Source organism: Lagopus leucura, unplaced genomic scaffold, assembly GCF_019238085.1.
Source record: "Lagopus leucura isolate 7727_CA_CO unplaced genomic scaffold, USGS_WTPT01 Super-Scaffold_100027, whole genome shotgun sequence".
Lineage (NCBI taxonomy): Eukaryota > Metazoa > Chordata > Aves > Galliformes > Phasianidae > Lagopus > Lagopus leucura.
The window spans coordinates 5,801,663-5,821,113 of NW_024962278.1; the positions used below are offsets into that span (position 1 = coordinate 5,801,663).

Here is a 19,451-nt window from a genome sequence, read left to right on the forward strand (position 1 = left end):
CTATTGACTTTCTTGCCACAGTTACTTTTGAAGTGAGCTGTAGAGATGCGTATGAAGTTTCTTTTGAAATGATATAAAACTTCTCACCCTGTGTCTGCGTTGGTTGATGCTGTCATTTCTTGCATAAACAGATCAGAATTTTTGCAGTCTGATCAACATGCAATTCCCTGGAAAGCTTTGTGAACAAACATCACTGCAAAAGCACATACAGAACAACGTGGCTACGAATAGAAAGCACCGTGCTGCAATTGCCAGAATGAACACTAGCAGCCTGTGTCTGGCTCTATGGTTCTATGTAGTAGGTATCATGGGCACATTTTAAGATCTGTAAGATGTCCCATTGTTATTTGAAGAGAAATGACGAGTGAGCCTGAAGAAATATCTATCACTTCCTGAGATGGTGTTCTGCAACTGGGTCTGAATTATGCTTCAGCTTCCTCATGCAAGATAATGACATTGTTACTGTCCTAAAGGAACACAGAAGTTGCATCAAGCCAACCTTGCATCTACATAGTGGTAGTCCGTGTGTTCTTGAAGTTTTGCAAATGCTTGTGGCTTGCTCTCCTGATTGCTGCATGTGCCTGATTTCCTTGAGCACAGACATCCAGTTAACAAAAAAACAAAAAACAAAACAAGAAAAAAAACCTTCTCATAGTCAGAGAAAAATAGCACTGTCCCTCTTGTACTTAGTTTCTTAGTAATAATCTTCATATACTGCATATACCTGGAACCATTAACTGCAGAAATATTTCTGATTTATGGTTTTCATTGTATTGTTCAAAATTTTTAATGACTGCCAATTCATTATTACTTATCAGTTAAAATGTGATGTTAATTTGGTATACAGATGCCATTTCACTTTTTTTTTTTCTTACGAATCCAAGGACTTTCAATCATTAAGTTATCAAAATAACTGTTTTACCTCCTCCATCCTAGCCCACTCCAACCTTCACAGGAACCCAGTTACTCTGATAAAAATGATGCTGATTTACTGGTGAATATAAGAATCTTAGTAAGCTTTCCATTATCTCTGTTGCAGGCAGTTCTGCTTAACAAAACTGTTTGTCTGCTTGATCAATCTGAAGTATTGCAATTTTTATGTTCATATTTCAGTGGAAGTTTCTAATAATGATATTTCCAGTCATTCTGTATGACTGTGAGAGGGGTTGCTTGCTCTTCCCGCACAAATGTTATGAAGTTCAAAATAAGAGCTTTACTGTCCAATTCTGATGGCTCTATTATTTCCTTTTAAAAGCAAAATTAACATCAATGGATGATAAGAATTGAAATCACTTATTCACTGTCTATCAAAGGACCATCCAGCAGGGTCGACAGCACAAGGCTTTTGGGCAGCTATCTATGCAAGTGCCAAATGCCTGTGTGCTCCAGAGGACCTGCTTTTATGGGTCAACTTTGCAGCTCTCTGTTTTTTGCTTTTATTTGCTTGATTTATGCTTAGTATTGCTTTCTGCCCCATCCATACTGCAGCGAGGTAGGAAGGGTGTGAAATCTAAATGGAGTGTTCTTGTTGAGGGAAGAAGAAATGAGTGATACCTCTTCCATACGACTGAAGAGGCTGAATTGGAAAGAAATGATTTGTTAATGCAGTAGATTTGTTTGCTGCATGTACCAAAAGACTCCTTTAAGATTGAGAGGTTTTGGAGTTGACAGATGTTTTTCTAATTAGGGGTTCAGCATTATGAGTTGCCTTCAATGCAAAACAAGTAATTAACTGAGCAACACCTGGTCATAAGCTGTGTGAAGCCTATTTTGAGTAAACTAATGCAGATAGGAAACATTAGTAGTCTCAATTAAGATGAAAAATATAAAAGCAATTAAGAACACTTTTTGACTGCAAGATACCTGAAATGATTAGGATTGTCAGTCATGAACAAGAGAGAAATTAGGAAATGAACTTCTGTGTACACAAGCCCTGTCTTGTTATTAATTAACAAAGGGTGAGAGCAAGCAGCTGGATGGATCCAGAAGAAATGACAGCTGGAAAAAATGACTTCAGAGTGGAAGTCTGAAAAGAGAAATCTTTGTGGACCAGATGTTGGCCAGAAATTACTTGGAACAGCGCATTCAAAAACTGTTTTATCAAATTCCTTCTGTGTTTAAGAGAACAGATTTTCATGTGTTCTTTGTAAACTGGATTGTGGTGAAGAAGTAAGATTCCAAATTTTCCTGCAACTATCCCTGAAGAATTTGGATCAACAAGAGATGTTGATGAGAACAAAGTAACCATGAGAGAAGTGTGAAAGTGGGTCTAATTTTTAAAGCTTCTCAATTTCTGCCTTCTAATCAGTGAAAAAGCAATAGATGTTCCTCAGGTCTTACGCTCTGATGTCTAGACAGAAGCTGGATGGAGCTTCCATTAAGTATGTGGTGAACAACATTTGAATATGCCAAGTATTTATTATTATATCCTGAAATAGTGGTGTTGCTTCAGTATAAATAAATGCCAGTTTGTGTTTCTTTAGGAAGTTAATAAGCATCAGTGGAATAACACTCATATTCATTTGTGAAGCAAAGAGAAAGGAAGAGCAAACTAGATCACAATAGATCAGAATTATTTTTATTTGTATTGCTGCTTATTTCTGAGTGTACCAGAAGACTGACTTTTTTTTTTTTTTTTTAAGCAATCTTTTTGCTGGTTCTCTTGTAGACTACTCCAGCACAAGTGGAGATCTGGAATAAAGAACACACCAAAACTTGGTTGAACAGGGTTCTTAAGCTTCAGTGTCACAAACAGAAAGACCTATTAGCTTACACATGGAACCTGCCACTTACAGAAGCAGATTTACCCTTTAGTAGAACATACATAAACAATAAGCTAAATAGTTTAGACTGCTCTGAGTTATTGCAGTGGTAGACTTGGCTATCACCAACACCAAGTTGGTATCAGGATTTTAGACAGTTGTTCTCCAAAAGCAATCACTGAGTAACAACATCACTTTGTTTTTTACTGTAAGTTACTATTACTCAAAGTTAAGATATGCAGACATATGTAGCTGACACAGAGAGAAGCCACAAATCAAGAAGCCCTTTGAGAGTCAAATCAAGATCTACCGCTGCCATGTGACTTCAATGATAAAATAGGACACTATTCATAATGTAAGATCTTCCAACATTTTTGTTCTAGGAGTAAGACTGAAAAACAGACTAGGGTCCAACAGAAATGCTGTGAGGAGTTATAACATATTGACATTTTAAAAAATAAAGTTAATGACATTTTGTACAAACAAATATAGTTCAAGTAGCAGGTGAAAAACTTTACGTATTATTTTCTATTCTTTAAGCGTATGCTTATTGACTGTGAATATAGTCAATAAAAAAACAGCAACTCAGGAATACCTCAAGCTGAACACTCCAGTCTACTACAGTTATGAAAATGTGTGTCTGTGTATATGATACAAGACACAAAATATGTAACTAAAAGTTTATTCCATGAATTTTGGATTAGAATTTTAAGAGATTATCTAGAAAGGAGAAAGGTAATGCACAGTTTTGCATTGCTTATTTGGATGTATTTTTCTGAACTCAAAACTTAAATAATAAGACTTGCAGTCCTAACCAAAATAGTCTGGACACTTGAGAACTCACCTCTACAAGCTTTCCTCCAGAAATCTCTACAGTATGACGATAGTTGGGAAATTCAGCTACTATTTTTCCACCTTCCATTTTAACAGTTGCCTGTAACAGACAGAGGTTTAATGGTCTCTGAGCTTACTGGCATTTCTATTATCAGTTATGCTACATACATCATGTTTGAAGTTTTTCCTTTAAAAGAAGAAAAATTCGTCTATTACATTCACAGATTCTTCAATAAGACTAAAACTTTGTGCTTTAGTTCCTAAATGTAAATATTCACAATTTAAATAGAAAAATGTTCAACTAACAATACCTCTAAGTTTCATACTTACAAATAAGGCATGGACATTATTCATCCATAGCTCTAAAAATGGTCTTACTACAGACTATATTCTCAGTCATCAACACTTTGTGTGGTTCTTTTGTTTTGACAGTTGTATGGTAACTGTTGAGTCACAGGCTGAACCACTGATTGAGCACCCAGGGAAAGAACCAGGTCAGCCCTGGGAGCACAGGTGAAGGCAATTCAGCTGTGTGACTGGAAGGGCTGCAGCCTGGCTGCATCTCTCTTAGACCTCTTTTTAAAAGAGGGCTGACTGCTGCTGGGGAAGGATATCTGATTGGAGATCCCTCCCTTGTGGAGTCTTTCCTGCAAGCCAAGATCTTCAGAGACAGGTGAGCGCTTTTTCTTTGTAAAACCATTCCATTTTCTATAGTCCCTTTGCTTCTGGACTCCTGTATCATCCTTCCACCATGTTAACCTTTCTGACTGTAACAACAGTGAACTAAAAAGCGTAATTGTAGGAGTTACTTTTAAAGTACTGTTCTCAGATAGTAAACAGCTGGCTGCAAACAGCAGAAAAGTGACTGTGAGCTAGTGATATCAATTCTTCACTCTAGATCCTAAGTTTCATAACTTCAACTGTGCTAGAGTTCACCGAGATCAAGTATGGATGAGCTGACTGTACAGTCTGCAGTCACACCTTCATACTATGATCTGTGCCAGCTGCTTTGTGTTCTGTAAATTCCTGAGAAGAGGAAATGGAGAGAGGTTCCAGTCTCTTCTCCCTGGTAACCAATTAAAGAAAACAGGGAACAGCACATGGCTGCATCAGCCAGAGGTTCAGACAGAACATCAGGAAAAATTTCTGTGGTGTGAGCAGTCGAACATTGACACAGGTTTCCCAGAGAGGTGGTTGATGTCTCATGGCTCTCTACTCGAGAGGCATTTGGACAGTGCCCTCAACAACATGCATTGACTTTTGGTTAGCCCTGGTCAGGCCATTGGAGTAGATGATCTTTGAAAGTCTCTTCCAAGTGGACTATCATTCTCACAGCTATTTCTGCATGGAAGAATTATGTAGGACACTAATCTAAGATCACAAGTTCCGCAGCAGTTCAGCTGACTGCCAAAACCAGCTCTGTAGAACTAGCTACACAACTGGATGACAAAATGAGTCTTGTTTACATAGGAAGTCAACCTACTATGCAGTAGTAATAGACGGATGAGTTAATCATACCTAGAAGGTAAAAAAAACTGCAAAATGAAAAATGGGCTGTTTTTGTTTTTTTTTTTTTAACTAGATACAAGGAAACAGTCTTACTAATTTAGGTATTGTTTAGTGACTGCTAAAAGACAGGGGTTTCACTGCTGAGAGTCTTTTATACTGCCTCTGGCTTTAGATACTTAGCAGGACTTGGACTGCTGAAGATCCTAAGGCCAAAAGAAAGGCAGTATTTGTAATACTTCAAAACTGTAAAGTAGACTAAGTAGAACTACATTTTGTTCCATATGTTAGGCTTCAAAAAGGTTTCTCACAACCAAAGACAAATGTTCTTTTTCTCCCCCGTATAATTAGAATGGTATGACTGAAAAAGCGTTCCAGAAATCATGCAATGTTATTGCTGTTATTTTGTCAGAGCTGCCCAATGCAACTGATCATTTTCCTGTCTCTTCAATATAAAGCATTTATCTATTAATCTGTTGTAGGTTTAATGCTGAATTTAGTCATCTGAAACTATCCGTTAAAATAGGTGAGAAATGAATAAGGTATTAAAGCAACCATTTTATGTAGATATCAAAATTTTGTCCAGGTCAGGTGCAGATCAGGTTGTACAACCTTATCTCTAGAGACTGCTCCACTTGCAAGTGGATCTGTACTTCCAATATCAAGGATGGTACACAGAGATTTATTTACATTCACTTTACATAGTCCTTACATAGTTTAAGGCAGCTTCAAAGACTGAACACTACAGTCAGGCTAAGGACCACAGCACTGCTGTCAGGGTGTGCTTCCTTTGTATGGTGCTGGACAACAAGGACAGCTGGGAGCCAGCTCATTACAGTTTTAATGGGCACTAAGATTGCTTGAGCCACGACAAGAGTAGATGCTCTTCACTTTTTCATCATTCTTTACTAGTTAATAGTTTTGAACTCTAGCCCTCATCAAAATGCAGTTCTAGATTTAGATATTTTGCTAGGACAACAAGAAACAGGGAAAAAATACATATGATGTCCAGGCTATGATAGATGAATTAACAGGTTAAGGGAGATGTACCCGAGTCATATTTGATTTTCACTCTATATTGAAAAACAACAACCGAGACTGCACAGAACTCAAGGGCTAAGTTAATATACCTTGAACTTTCTACCACCCATTGTCTCCATGTCTGCTTCCTTGTCTATAGTGAATGAATTAGTTGTGGTGTGTCCTCCTGGGAAATGCTGAGACCAGGTGAAATCATTTCCATTCTGCACCACCTCGGTGACTATTTTGCAATTCCTTCCCAGTTCGATCTTGTCAGCGGGGAGACCTTAATAAATAGAAAAATACAGTTTATCAAATCAAATGTCTCATCAGCTGCGTATGAAGTAAAGCACGCTACTGGGATGTTTGTTCTCAGACATTGATGTCTGAGTATCTGATTTATGTTTTTGTTTCTTTATTTAAATTAGTGATACAAAGAAAAATACAAGGCAGTCAATGCATTTGCTAAAATTATAGGTTTTGGTCTTGATTTCTTTTCCCTTAGGAATGATATATAATAAAGGTGCAGGTAGAAGGAATATATAAATGTCTGCATCTCTCTACTTAGGCTACACATGCAGATACATGGAATTTCATGTGAATGAATTTCTGCCTCTGCCACACAGCTGTGCATACCGACTTACTATTTGCATTTGCTTTTTAAACAAAGGAATACAAGAACTGAATTTATGCACACAGATCATAGTGTTCCTAAGGGATTTCCCAGGAGTGATCTCAGACACAGGCTTACACAGTTTTTCTGAAATGCTTCAAAGAAACCTGGTCCAGTGTAAGACTGACAAGTATTTTTCATACTTAAAATTTACACTTTCACTAATGAATACCCAGGACAGAAAAAAATTGTTCTAATTGTCATTATACTGCAAATATCTTTGCCCTTCATTCCGCTGCCACTGAAAAGGAGTAACAACTTCTGTACAACAGGACTATTTCCTGCAGATAACAGTGCTTCTTGTTCTTAATAAGAATGAGAACTGATTCTCCTTGCTGAAGTGTGGAGCACTCCAACCAGTTCTATCTCCTGTTGATCTCAACACATTTTCAATAAATTGCTTTATTTAAACAAGTGTTTCTAGCTAATTTAAAACCTTTAAGGCTCACCCCAAGACATACTTACCAATCTTCTTCACAAAGTCATCATAGTTCTCATCACTTTCGAATTCGTATTTGCCTGTGAATGCCATGTTGCCCTGCAGATGTGGCTGCTAGAGCAGAATAGCTGCTGGAACAAAGAAGAATGGGTAAGTGCAGCTGGCCTGAGGACCTGTTTTTATAAGCCAGACAAGCTGTTCAGCCCACCTGTAGTCACGCCCCTTGGAAATGTACTTTTATGATCTAAGTGAGTCATTAACACGGATGCTATTGACCTATATGAAAATGAAGATCATAATTCAATAAAAGATCCTGAATTGATCTGGAGATCAGCAGAAATCAAGGGCAAAAGATGGATTTCAGGTTTTGTGCATATTTAAAGAAAGTGATGCATATTTACTTTAAATATCCGATTGATTTTGCAGGGACAGTGAAATAATGGTAAAATAAGTTATGATAAACAGAGAGAAAATACCTTCAAAGCAGTGTCCTTAGATCACAACCCTGCTGTATTTGGAAGCATATCTTGTATTAGTTAACACATGAACGTAGGAAGCAAGCTGCACAGATTCCTAAGTAATTCTGCTCAGACACAATTCTGTGTAAATTACTCCAGTTCCACATCCTTCCTTATCCCCTCATGGAAAAAAAGAATTGTGAAATATATTACATTACTTGGATATAAAGTACATTGGATGTGTTGATAGATGGCACCATGTTCCTGTATCTTTTTTAACATCAGAAAACAAATAGTGCTTGATATTGCTTAGACAATGTTTGCACAAAGCACAAATGTTTTAGAAACATATACTTACTTGGGAAATGCAGAATTAGAGTTCTGATTTCTGTAAGATGCTCAAAGTCAGAGTTTATTGGGTAATTTAGAATGCATACAGGAGCAGGGTAGGAAATCCCAGCTGCTGTGCATTGGCATTGCTCCACAGGCCAATACACAGACCAACAGTCTGAACAAAAACCTTCCAAGGATTTATGTGCTAACAGTGTGATAGCATTGGAAGACACAAGGTACCTGAGGTTTGAATAGAAAAACATCTCCTGTCTTGGGAAAATCTTTGCAGTTCTGAACCTTTTCCTTACAGAGGCTAAGTGAGAGGATACCAGAACAATACATTGGCCAGTGGGTTAAAAGGCTGAATCAGGTGCAAAGGGCACTTCTAATTGAAAAGAATCTTATGACTGTGGACTAGAAGAGATCTTGCCTTGTGTTTATTGCTTGCAAACTTATATTTCTGTTTTTCTCCCCCACCTACTTCCTCTTCTGAGGTCTGAGAGAGTAACTTATAAACTTTAGTACAGAGGTGTGTTTTTTGAAGTTGACAATAATCCTTTCAAAACTATTTGTTTTGGCATGCGCTCTTCGTGGGAAATCAGTTTTCTAGAACAGATGCAGAAAGTGAACAAAAGGGAAACATAAAAAAATCATGGTCAATTTGTAAAATAAAAACAGAACAAATGTCCTCAGAATTATTGCCTTCCCACCCCTAACCCGTCACTCCCCCCACGTTCACTCAGCTTTAAATCGTACCACGCTGTGCAGCGGCTCACTGTATTGTGCTGGAGTTCGTGACACCACAAAAGCCATACCATCTGCTGTCTGCTTGCAATTAAAAGGATGTCTCCCCACTTGAAATAGAAGGGAGCCATATACCTTTCCTCAGTGAATGTTCTCCCTGTTCTGCGATCTGAATTCAAAACACAGGGCTGTAGGAGGAAAGAACTTAACCTTTTTCTTGTTTATATGTGTGTGTGTGTGTGTGTGTGTATCAGTTACAAATTCAAAAGGTTCAGGAAATAAGCAGAAACTTGCTGTGCAAAGAGTGTTACCTTCGTGCTGATTTTCAAGTGTCTGCCAAAGGATTCTGTCTGTTCTGAAACTACATTTGACACATTTTCTTTTAATTACAACTCCTTCACCTCAATCTCAAGCTTGTTCAGGAGCAGATAACTGAGAAAGAAATTTCCTTTAACAACTAGGTCCAGATTCCTAGGCTTTCAGTAGATGAAGTAGCATGGCATCAGCACAGAAAACAATGAAGTGGTTGCACACAAAATCCTCTGTTCTTATTGCCATGGTAAAGCTTAGTAGGCACTGGTTAAGCTCAACAGTGTAAACTCTGTGCCATTAATAGAGGCAAAACAAAGGAAAAAAATAAAAAAAAAAAAAAAAAAAAAAAAACAAGTAAAATTACTATTCACTCCATCACAGATTCCAAAATATCATTTATGGGAAGGTATCACCAACTCTACTACATACTTGAGCAGGCTGAAACACAAAAAAAAAAGAAGTGACCTGTCAGAGCATTTAATGTATGCAATGGATGACACAGCAAGAAATTCTAAGTCCGTGCATAAACCCCATGTCCAAGAAATGGCACTTAAATTAAACATTCTTATAATAAGTCACTAGAAGCAGACAAGGAGAGCTCTGGACAACCAATTACTTTCACACAGTCACCCAGGAAGTTCTACAGTTGTGCCACTGACAGGCTGTGAACAAGCGTTTCTTGCTGCCTTGCATGGCTGGCTGTGTAAGCGTCTGGTTCATGACACACTCTGCTCATGGCTCTACATGCTCTGTATACTAAAAGGTGACCAATGTCCAGCACCAACTGTGCTTTCTGGGACCGGGAATCACTGATAGACACTGCCCTCAGGTTAGCTCAGAAATGAAGGCCTCCGTCTTGTACCAGGCTCTCAATGCTTTGGAGAGACATATGTAACTGTGAAAAAGGTAAATGAACCCAAGCCATAAACCCGCCTGTTTACATTCAACTTATTATGGGCCAATACCATTGGTGCTGTAATGCCACATGGACCTTGAAGGATAGATCAAACTGGATAAAGAAAATGGTACAACTCTGTCAAACAGGAGAAAGATAACTAGATTATAGGAACAGCACTTGAGCTTTTACATTCTCCCTCTTTATAAAGATTAAATTACACTGATGACTATCTTGTGATGTGATATAAAAATGCTGACAGCTACACAACTCTGAAACAGAGCTTGCCTGCATTGGGAATGGGGGAGGAATAGAGCCAGCATGTAGTACAGTGAATTACAGGTGAGCAGCTACTTGACAGGGTGGGTCACTCTAAGTTTATTCAGTTTATTCACCTCCAAAGAGTTGTACACTACACCACACCTGCAAGCTGCAGCATATGTTACAAATCTCCGCATCTAAATAAAAATAAAAGTACGTGGTGTTAGTAGCTGTGCTTACTCTGTCCGGGTGTTTGGAATCAGAACAGTTTAGAACAAGTTTTGAGCAAATTTCTGTACCTGTCTCTGCAGATGAACTTTTAATGTGCATAGTGAATTTTCATCCATTTTCTGTTCACTTATTCTGAAATAAACTCTCCCTTTAATTGATATCTTTTTGTTGTAAAAACTAACGAAATTCAGGAGAGTACTGGAAAATTCAGAATATCATTACATAGACTTTCAGACAGTGAATCTGGATAATGTTTATTCCAAAAATAAAGGGATGGAGGCCCTCTGACTTTAATTGGTTGTGGTCACTTTAACAACTGCTAAGGTTAGTCAATCAAGTTCCTCTCTCTTCAGTGTCAGTTAAAAACTGTATTCATTTAATGACCTTACAGTATATTTACAGTATTCATGGTTTTCTTGCCTCTTCAGAGCTGAGCTTTCAGTGTCACTTCTGCACACCTCTACAGCAGTGCTTCATCTTTGGTGGGCTGGGCACTGAGCAAAATGGTGCAGAATGACCCAGTTAAAAAAAAAAATAAATGAAAAGAAAATCATCTATGTCTTTTTCATAGTACATGAACACTTCATTATGTACTTAGTCCATTCCATCTACTACTGATGCAAACATCCTTGTGTATGCTATGCTTCTACTTAACAAAATTGATTTGAAATGCAACTGAATGAACAACAATATCTGAGATCAATGGAAAAAGAAAGGGTGTTTTCCTGTTCACATTCAAAGATGAAAAGGGAAGGCACGATACAGGAGTTATAATGGCGAAAAACAAAACAATAAAAAGCTTCAGGTGTAAAAAGCTGAAAACAACTCTTAAAACTTTATGAACTTCATTGTACCTGGCACTACCATTTTCAATGGAGGGATAAACAGCTGTTCTTTATGGAGGTCACAAAATTATTCTATAGAAGATCGTGCCATCTGGTGGCCAGCTCCCAAGGCCTGTCTGCCAAGGGAGGAGCCCTGCCTCATCCACGTAGGGCCCTGTCTTCGGTTACAGCGCACCAGGGTTTGTAACCAGCCTGGTGCCACAGCTGACCCCAGTCTCCTCATTCTCTGACTGCTTAAAACAAACAGAAAAAAATTCTGCCTGAACCAGAAAAGGGTCACAGAATAAATGCTGGCTCCCCTAAATTCAGTCAGAATTGTCTAAAGTGAAGCTATAACTTCAGAACAATCTAATGAATCTAACTTTATGTGCAAATGTTATTTGTGACAGATTGCCATCTATGAAATCTGAGTAGATACAACTGTCACAGAAACATAAACAAGGGTGTGTGTGCTTAAACAGAGCAGACAGAAGGCAAGGAAGTGGTATACACAGGCTTTTTACATTGAGTTTGTCTGACAAAGTAGAAAACCAAAACAAAACAAAAAACCACAAGACTTGCATTCGCAATCAAGCTCATCTATCTTAGAAACTTTTCTGAATCACTGATCCAACATCAGCACACAGCAAACCTCAGATTTGAACGGCCAGGGCTTTGGGAAAGAATCAAACTGTTAATTACAATGAGAAGTTACACAGAAAGGCTGCATGTTAGTTTATTAGGATGTTAGTTTATTAGGATCACACGAGTTGAAAATGTGGCTGCTGTAGATGTTTAGCATGAGTAAGTTTTCAAGAGAAGTAAAACTCTCATGAAAGCCGATATCCAAAGGAAAAGCTCATCTAAAGCAAGCAGTTCATTCCCTCTGTGTCTCAAGTCAGTTACCTCTGATATGCAAAACAGCTGAGTTTTCAAATGCTAGTGGGAACAGGAGGGACAACTCAGGAACAAAATCAAAGGCCAAGGATATCTTCACTTTCAGAATTTACTTGCCACACAGTCATAAATATAACGCCTTTATGTTCTTTTTGTCATGTTGGAGTTACTCTGCCCTTGAATGTCTCCCAACATGCTTTAAAGTTTATTAACCTTTCAGAAGTGTTGTATAAAGCCAACTGATGTACGCTCAAAGACAAAACGGAGATAAGGAAAGTAATTCCATTAGTGAATGAACAAGGTTGAGTGACTGCCTTTGAAGTGCTTTTAAAACTGGAATGCAGTTGAACAAGGAGTACAGACTCAGAATAAAAGCAAGAGCTCTCCAATGAAAAGAAACTTACCCTTAATGATTCTTTCAGAATGAAACTTGATCAGGAAAACCTGTAAATTCTTAATACAGCTGTATTCAACAGCAATTCAACAGCCCTCCACTGCAAATGGCTAATGATTATTATTAATTCCTTTGGTATTCAGAGTAATCATTCATAATGAACTCAGAATGAACACATTTGGTGTTAATGTAATGTGTAATTCCATGAGAGCTGTATTATAATTTTGTCTTATTAAGTATCCATTTAGCACGGTACTCGGTGTAGGAAAGTAATTACCAACAAGATGTGGTTGAAGTATTGAAGAGCTTGTACGAAGTCCAACCATTTCACAGCAATCCCCTGGCCAGCTCTACAAGACAGCTACAGGTGACTTAGTGGAGATTCTGCCCTTGCTCTAGATGTGAGATTCTGAAGGTCTGAATCTGCCTAAAGAAAACAATAAAAGATCCTACCAGAAGCTGAGAGATGGGAATATTTGCAGGGGATGAAGGCTCAGACCCTTCAGAAATCAACTATTGTGGGGAGTCCCTGAAAAGAAGCCTGCATTTTTTTTTTATTTTTTTTTTTTTCAGTCAAAGCATTATATCAGGAAAACCTTTAGTCTGCTTTGATTTCCAGAAATGTACCTTCCAGAGAGAAAACGATGGATTAACTGGCTCAAGCTGGCAGAACTTCCGTAAAAAGTGATTGGTTCTGCTGATCCCGGCTGGCATTGCTGAGCTTCTTAACGAGACTGAGCTCTGGTTTGGGCAACTAGAAAGACAGAAAACTAAACCTATGGGGGGAAGAGGGGGGGTGGAAAGAGTAGTTTTCAGGTGGTTTCACTAGTTTTCAGCTGATTTCATTCTCTGAACTGGCCCAGTGTATGGTCGTACTCTGCCAGTACAACAGGAGGTACAAGAGAGGAGAGAAAGACTAATGGCACTGTTATCACCAACATTTGGCCCTTTTGGTGGTCCAGAGGTGACTGCAAACCACACAGTGACTGAGAGCATCCTGAGGACATGACAGCAGTGCTTAAATCAGGGCTGTTCTTGAGCTACCTCTTGCTTTGTGCTGACACAACAGTTTATGCAGTAACATAGCAACCAGAGAAAGGGCTTAGTTTGAATTAAAATACAAAGATAAATACGAAGGTTCTTTAGAGATGGATCAGTGCTCTGATGGCCACATAGATAGCTGTATTGGCATAGTGGAAGTTCTGGCATGGAGGAGGGCACATGCAGCTAAGGGAATATCTACACAAGGTGATTTTGCCCCTGAGAAATGCTCACTGCAATCATGATCTGAGTTATGCTTTATCATCCATATTAAAAGAAAAAAGAAGACAAAACTGATGATTATAAGCAAGGCTGTACAGGACAAAATCCGAATTGTGTTCATGCTATTTGAGCAATTGATATGTGCCCAGTTCAGCTCAATTTCTACAATTTTTTTTCTGTGAGCTTGAGGCCCAGATTCTCTGCAATTAGTATTTCACATTGGCTGTTCAGAATCCAGCACATACGTAAATTAAATCAGAAGCATCTGAACAAAGAACTGGGAGGGATACCTGTAATTATGTCAGCCTCTAAGAATTTACAGCATTCTAAGAAGTGTTTGTCTTTGCTAATTAAGCGGGCAGTTTACTGTTTGGTATGTAACATTTTTCTTTTAATTTCTAGTTTAAATCAATTCACATTTGTTCTAAACATGCTTATATTTGTGCCAGCATTACCCTTTCTCTTAAGTACCACTTCCTTTTCTAAGTTTACCTCCAAAGTGCTTTAGAGAGCACTTTTTCTGTTAAACTATAGCAATCAGGTTGAGCCACACCAAACTGTTTGACACTTCTGAAGTCTTCTTACTCTTATCATCTCAGTATTCCCCTCCACTTCCCCTGATTTCAGATAACCTTTTGGGAACAGAGGTGATTAGGATCCAGAACATTTTCCAGCTCAACAAGTTTCACTGGTACACTACCCACCTTATAATAAAAGGTCTTTATGGTACCTACCAAAATATTTTAGTTTATAGAGTATGACTGATACTGGCAACACCTTCTGAATTGTTCCTTCCTCTCTTCAGGACTCTTCCCTTTAATTAGTTCTCTTAGGCTGATTTTATCAATCACCCCCAAAACAATGGGTAATGGGAGCTGAGAGCAGAACTAGGAAACTATCTTGGACCACCATGGAAGACTCAAAGGCCTTTGTTATGCCACTTTTGAGACAGCAATCTGAAAGCGCACAATAAAAAAATAATTTTGGCTATCAGTTTGGCTCACACAGACCTGTTAAGATCCCTCCAAATTACCATCTTTGGACTGAAAGTCACTATGAAACATTTTGAACCCCAGGAATTTTAGCCCAGTGAAAAGAATTTTTAGTAAGTTGGTAAACAGAAGATGAAAATTGAGGTCAGGCTGGGATGGTCTCTGAGCTACCTGATTGAGCTGTATGTGTCACTGCAGGAGAGATGACCTTTAAGGGTCCCTTCCAACTCAAAGGATTCTACAATTCTATGAATTCAGCCTTATCTACAGTCTTCTGGTGAAAGCCAACTGACTTAAGGATGCTACCTCTATATATTTGTTCCACATATATATACAAACCAGAAGTCCCTAACAGAATGCAGCTATGGTTTAAAAAATTCCTGTCTGACCTCTCTAAAGACAGGAATCACTGCAATTACCCCTTCTGATTTTTTTGACCAAAAAATAATAGCCACGTCCCCTTTATCTACAGATGCGTTATAAAGATTTTATTACTTGATAGTATCTATGTGATATTACTCAGTGACTCATCAGGACAATATAGCTTCAAGTGGGAGCTTATTTTCAAGGTAACAGTCTCATTTGGAGACCTGTCGCGTGACTGGGGCCTTCTAAGCAATCCTCATTCACCACCTGAAAGGGAAAAAGGGCTCAAACTCAATATGAAATGAATGTGCCCTGAGCTTGCAGTTAACATTAGCAGTACCTGCTGGCAGGGAGGGCCACTGAATGCATGTTTCTGCAATAAGCTGTCACTGACACATACCACCACCACTACCACATTTAAATTCTCCCTTAGCCACAATGTGTTTTGAAGGCAGCAATCGCATCCTAGAATTCTGTTTTCATTCTTATCATTTACCTACAAAACTCATTCAATCACATCAGAAATTTATACAAATGAGCCTTAGAAGGCAATGGGATAAACATGGGAAGAAACCAGGACTTGGATGTTGCACAGACGCTCCCTGCTTCTGCAGTACAGACAAGTTCAGCAGAGACTGCTGGCAGCACGCCTCTTATGAGAGCTGGGCAAATTTCTGATATTGGTCTTAGACCTCCTGCATTTCCGTATGCACTGAACAGATTTGCTTCTTTTCCTTCTGTCCTGTAGTTTCCTACAGCTGCACACCAGCAAGCAGCATGTGCCACCTCGGAGATACAGCAGCTGATGACTTTTTTCCATGTAACGCTGGTTTGGGTTTTTGTGGAGAAATGCAGCTCAGAGCTTGGCTTCAGGTTTACTGAAGTCAATAATAACCGATATGTAAGACCATGATTTAACTTGTTATTTCTGTAGGAATTCTGCTAAAAGCTTCTCTGTTTCTTCACAAATGTTATAATAAATCAGTTTAAGTGCTACCTGCTGTACAGGGGATGGATTTTTTAAGCCTATAAATTAGTAAAATGAGCATAGAGAGCTCAGAGTTCTTAAAAAGTGAAAATTACAATAAATTATTTGGCCTTTTTCAATTTCACTCACATTATTGGCTTATTAACCATAGGCTACTACTATGCAACCTATGGTTAGTAAGAAAGGAAATATTGCTTATTGTTAGAAGACCATCATCTGATTAATACAAGAATACTACCAGTCAGTCTTGCAATATGAAGTATTTCCTTGTGTTAATTAAGGATCTCACAGGAACTGGAGATACATTCAGCATTTCACAGAACTCCATCTCCATTAGCTCCACTTCACGTCACATTTACTTAATACAGAAGATAAATTCTCCTCAGTAAGGCAATGTTTTAAAAGAGACCACACTTTAAAGCACAAGCACATCTGACTTTTATGTATGTATCTGTTTCAGATTTCTACTGTTTAGAGAAAGAGTTATTAATTTTAAGTGGTGTTTCAAGGAAGAACAAAGACATTAGGAGCTTCTGTCTTTTCCTTCTCTTTCTCCTATAGTAAAGGATCACCACGTTGAAAGAGGGACAGCAATCCAGAGAGACATGAAAGAGTCTGACATAACACGGAGTAGACTAAATTGCTCCCACACCCACAACCAATGCAGTGTTACAGAGCACTTAGCTAAAGCTGCACCCTTAGAAAATCCTTGTCACAAAGCGGAGATGCTCAGTTACATTACATGCAAGCTTATACAAATCATACACAGAAAAACCTACATAAAACTGGATTTTTTTTTTAATTCCAAACAGCATTTATTTTGCTTTGCTTTAAAACAAAAGCATTTTTAAAATGGGTGAGTGTTTGATTTCAAATCCACCAGTGATTTATATACAACTGCCATTTTAATAATTGCACGGTAATAACAGTCCTACTCCTTTCCCTTCATCTTTTCCTCCTAGCTTGGGACACCCAGAGCTTTTTCTTTTATACACTGCAGAGTTTATTCCATGATATCTGTCATGGAAAACGCAGGCTACCAATGGGGTGCTGAGCAAGAGGCTAAATTGAAGCTCCAGCGAGACAATGCCACATTTAAAAATATGCATTCATTTCATAGGTCTCAAATGGAAACATTCTGGATATTCCAGTAAAATGTAAAGAAGTATCCTTCTACTTTGTATGCATTGGAACATACCAACACATTTTCATATTTCTGCCATGGAAAATACGCAAAAACAACAGCAACAAAAAAACCGAACTCCTTTTCCCCCCCCTTCCCCCTCCATGTCCTTATGATACTTAGTTTCACATCTTCCTTATTTTCATATGTCTTTACTTCTGTAACTTCAACATCTCTGTATCTGGATCATCAATAGTTACTGAAGCAAACACAAAGCAGCTGAGCTAAAGAAAGGCCAAATTCCCCAATTGGCCTGTCAGGGGAACTTCCATGCTGCAAGGGTTACCCAGAGTTCAGCATGCATGGAATAAACACAGCATACTTTATTATGCATCCTGCATTCCAGACTGCTGATCCCCAGCCCTTCGTTTTTAAAGCAATAGTGTTGCATTTTAAACACAGATTATGTTGTTTGCCCCAGATCATAAGAGATGGGATTGATAGGCAGAAATTCTGATCCTCTGCTGTCTGTCACAACACTAGACATCCCTCCACCTTTTGGGTATAACCATTTCTCCAGCACATTGCCCTTTATCTCCACTGATTTTCCTGGAATGTATTAACCTCCACCTATTGCACTTGCACAGCCTGCTGCTTTCACTGTGCACACAAGCCCAGAAGCAGCTCCATTCTGCTGCTCCAAATGATTCCTTCAGCTGAAGCTTCTGAATCTCTGTTAAAGTCAACATTAAAGTTAGATATAAAGGCAGATCTGTTTTGCAGTTGATATTCCTTGTATTTTAAAATCATCCCTCTTCATCCCTCCCATTTCCTTCACTTCTCAAGCTTCTCCTCAGTTCCCAGCTCCTGCAGCTCACCTTAAGAGTTAGATGGAGCAGACAGCTACCTGGTGATGGCAATAAGTTATTTGCTGCCCCTAAAGACCTGGCAAAAAAAAGGGATTTTGGCTTAAAATGAAGAATCTCAAAGACAAGGAAAACCAATATTCAAGTGTAATTTTCTTACACTAGCACAGCATTTACGATGTGCTGCACTAAAAGTACTTATGCAGGTTAATGGTGCAAGAACAGTTCAGAGAAGGACACATTTCTCTTCTGGAAGTACAACAAAAGCCATATATAAGTACTGTAAGTACTTTTTTGGGCTTTGGCTTTGCTTTGATCTGTCTGAAACACTGTAATATCTTGCTGAGAATTTTACCTAAAGTTTGAAATTATTTATATTTGTTTAGATACACATTTAGCACAAGAAAAATATGCTTTCAAAGCAGGGAAAACACATACATGGCATGCCATTACCTCACCTTCTCCAAAAAATGCCATTCTTTGCATCTGCTCTTTCTATTAGCTGCTTATGTTAGATCTAGACTGCAGTGTTCCTCTTCCAGTGGGTTTATCTTGGATCTATTTTCTGTGGAATTGGGCAGCAATAGTATGCTGGTATTAGTTAAACAATGCTGATATAAAGCTAGGAAAATGAGACCATGTTTTCAACAACTGTGATTTTTATCTTAAATCCTGGAGTAAGTACTATTTTTCTACTGTTTCCTTTGGGGATCAAGAGGAAAATCTGGAATATACTTGAAAATCCAAACTTCATCTCATAATGCCATACAACAGTTTATATCCATTTTCTTCCTACACCATGAGAGATCAGTAGGGAATACAAAAAAAAAAAAAAAAAAATTGCTTATTTTTTAAACTTTGTTTTTAACCTAAATTTGCATTTCTGAATGGCACAGCTTGGTACCACATACAGATCAGTTACTGTCCTTAGGGTGCTTAAAAATCTAGACACAGTGATTGGAGAAAGTCATCTCTGCAAACACCTTGGTTCCTCAGACAGAAACCACACTGACAACATTTGCATTAAGCTTACAAAGCAGTTGGATCCCCCAAGAATGCACAATTCTGGCACCCAAGGTAATGCCTGGGACTCCTCAGTGAGCATGCTGAAGTGGCTCTAAAATTCACATTGCTGAACCTTTCCACCACAGAAGGGAAGGCCCCTCAGAGCAGCCTCCAGCAATCAGATAGAGAAGTCTGAATCACACTGCCATCTAGTGGGAAGCCTTAATTCTGCTCCTTAGCTGAATAAACGTTCTGATAGGCTTCA

At 38.5% G+C, this 19,451-nt stretch overlaps 1 protein-coding gene across 2 annotated transcripts in view; it reads right to left on the minus strand.

Annotated features, from left to right (window-relative positions):
- Window positions 1-2,556: 2,556 nt before the first annotated feature.
- FABP6 (fatty acid binding protein 6) overlaps window positions 2,557-19,451 on the minus strand; it is a 38,726-nt gene continuing 21,831 nt past the window's right edge. Inside the window, exons 3-6 of one of the 2 annotated variants that reach the window (XM_042880759.1) lie at window positions 7,261-7,362; window positions 6,233-6,408; window positions 3,607-3,696; window positions 2,557-2,691 (exon numbers count right to left, since the gene is read on the minus strand). In XM_042880759.1, the coding sequence (XP_042736693.1) occupies window positions 2,638-2,691; window positions 3,607-3,696; window positions 6,233-6,408; window positions 7,261-7,327 (387 nt within the window). In that variant the 5' untranslated portion in view covers window positions 7,328-7,362 and the 3' untranslated portion in view covers window positions 2,557-2,637. Of the gene's footprint in view, window positions 2,692-3,606; window positions 3,697-6,232; window positions 6,409-7,260; window positions 7,366-19,451 lie in introns of both variants that reach the window. The other variant, XM_042880758.1, reaches the window with a different exon arrangement.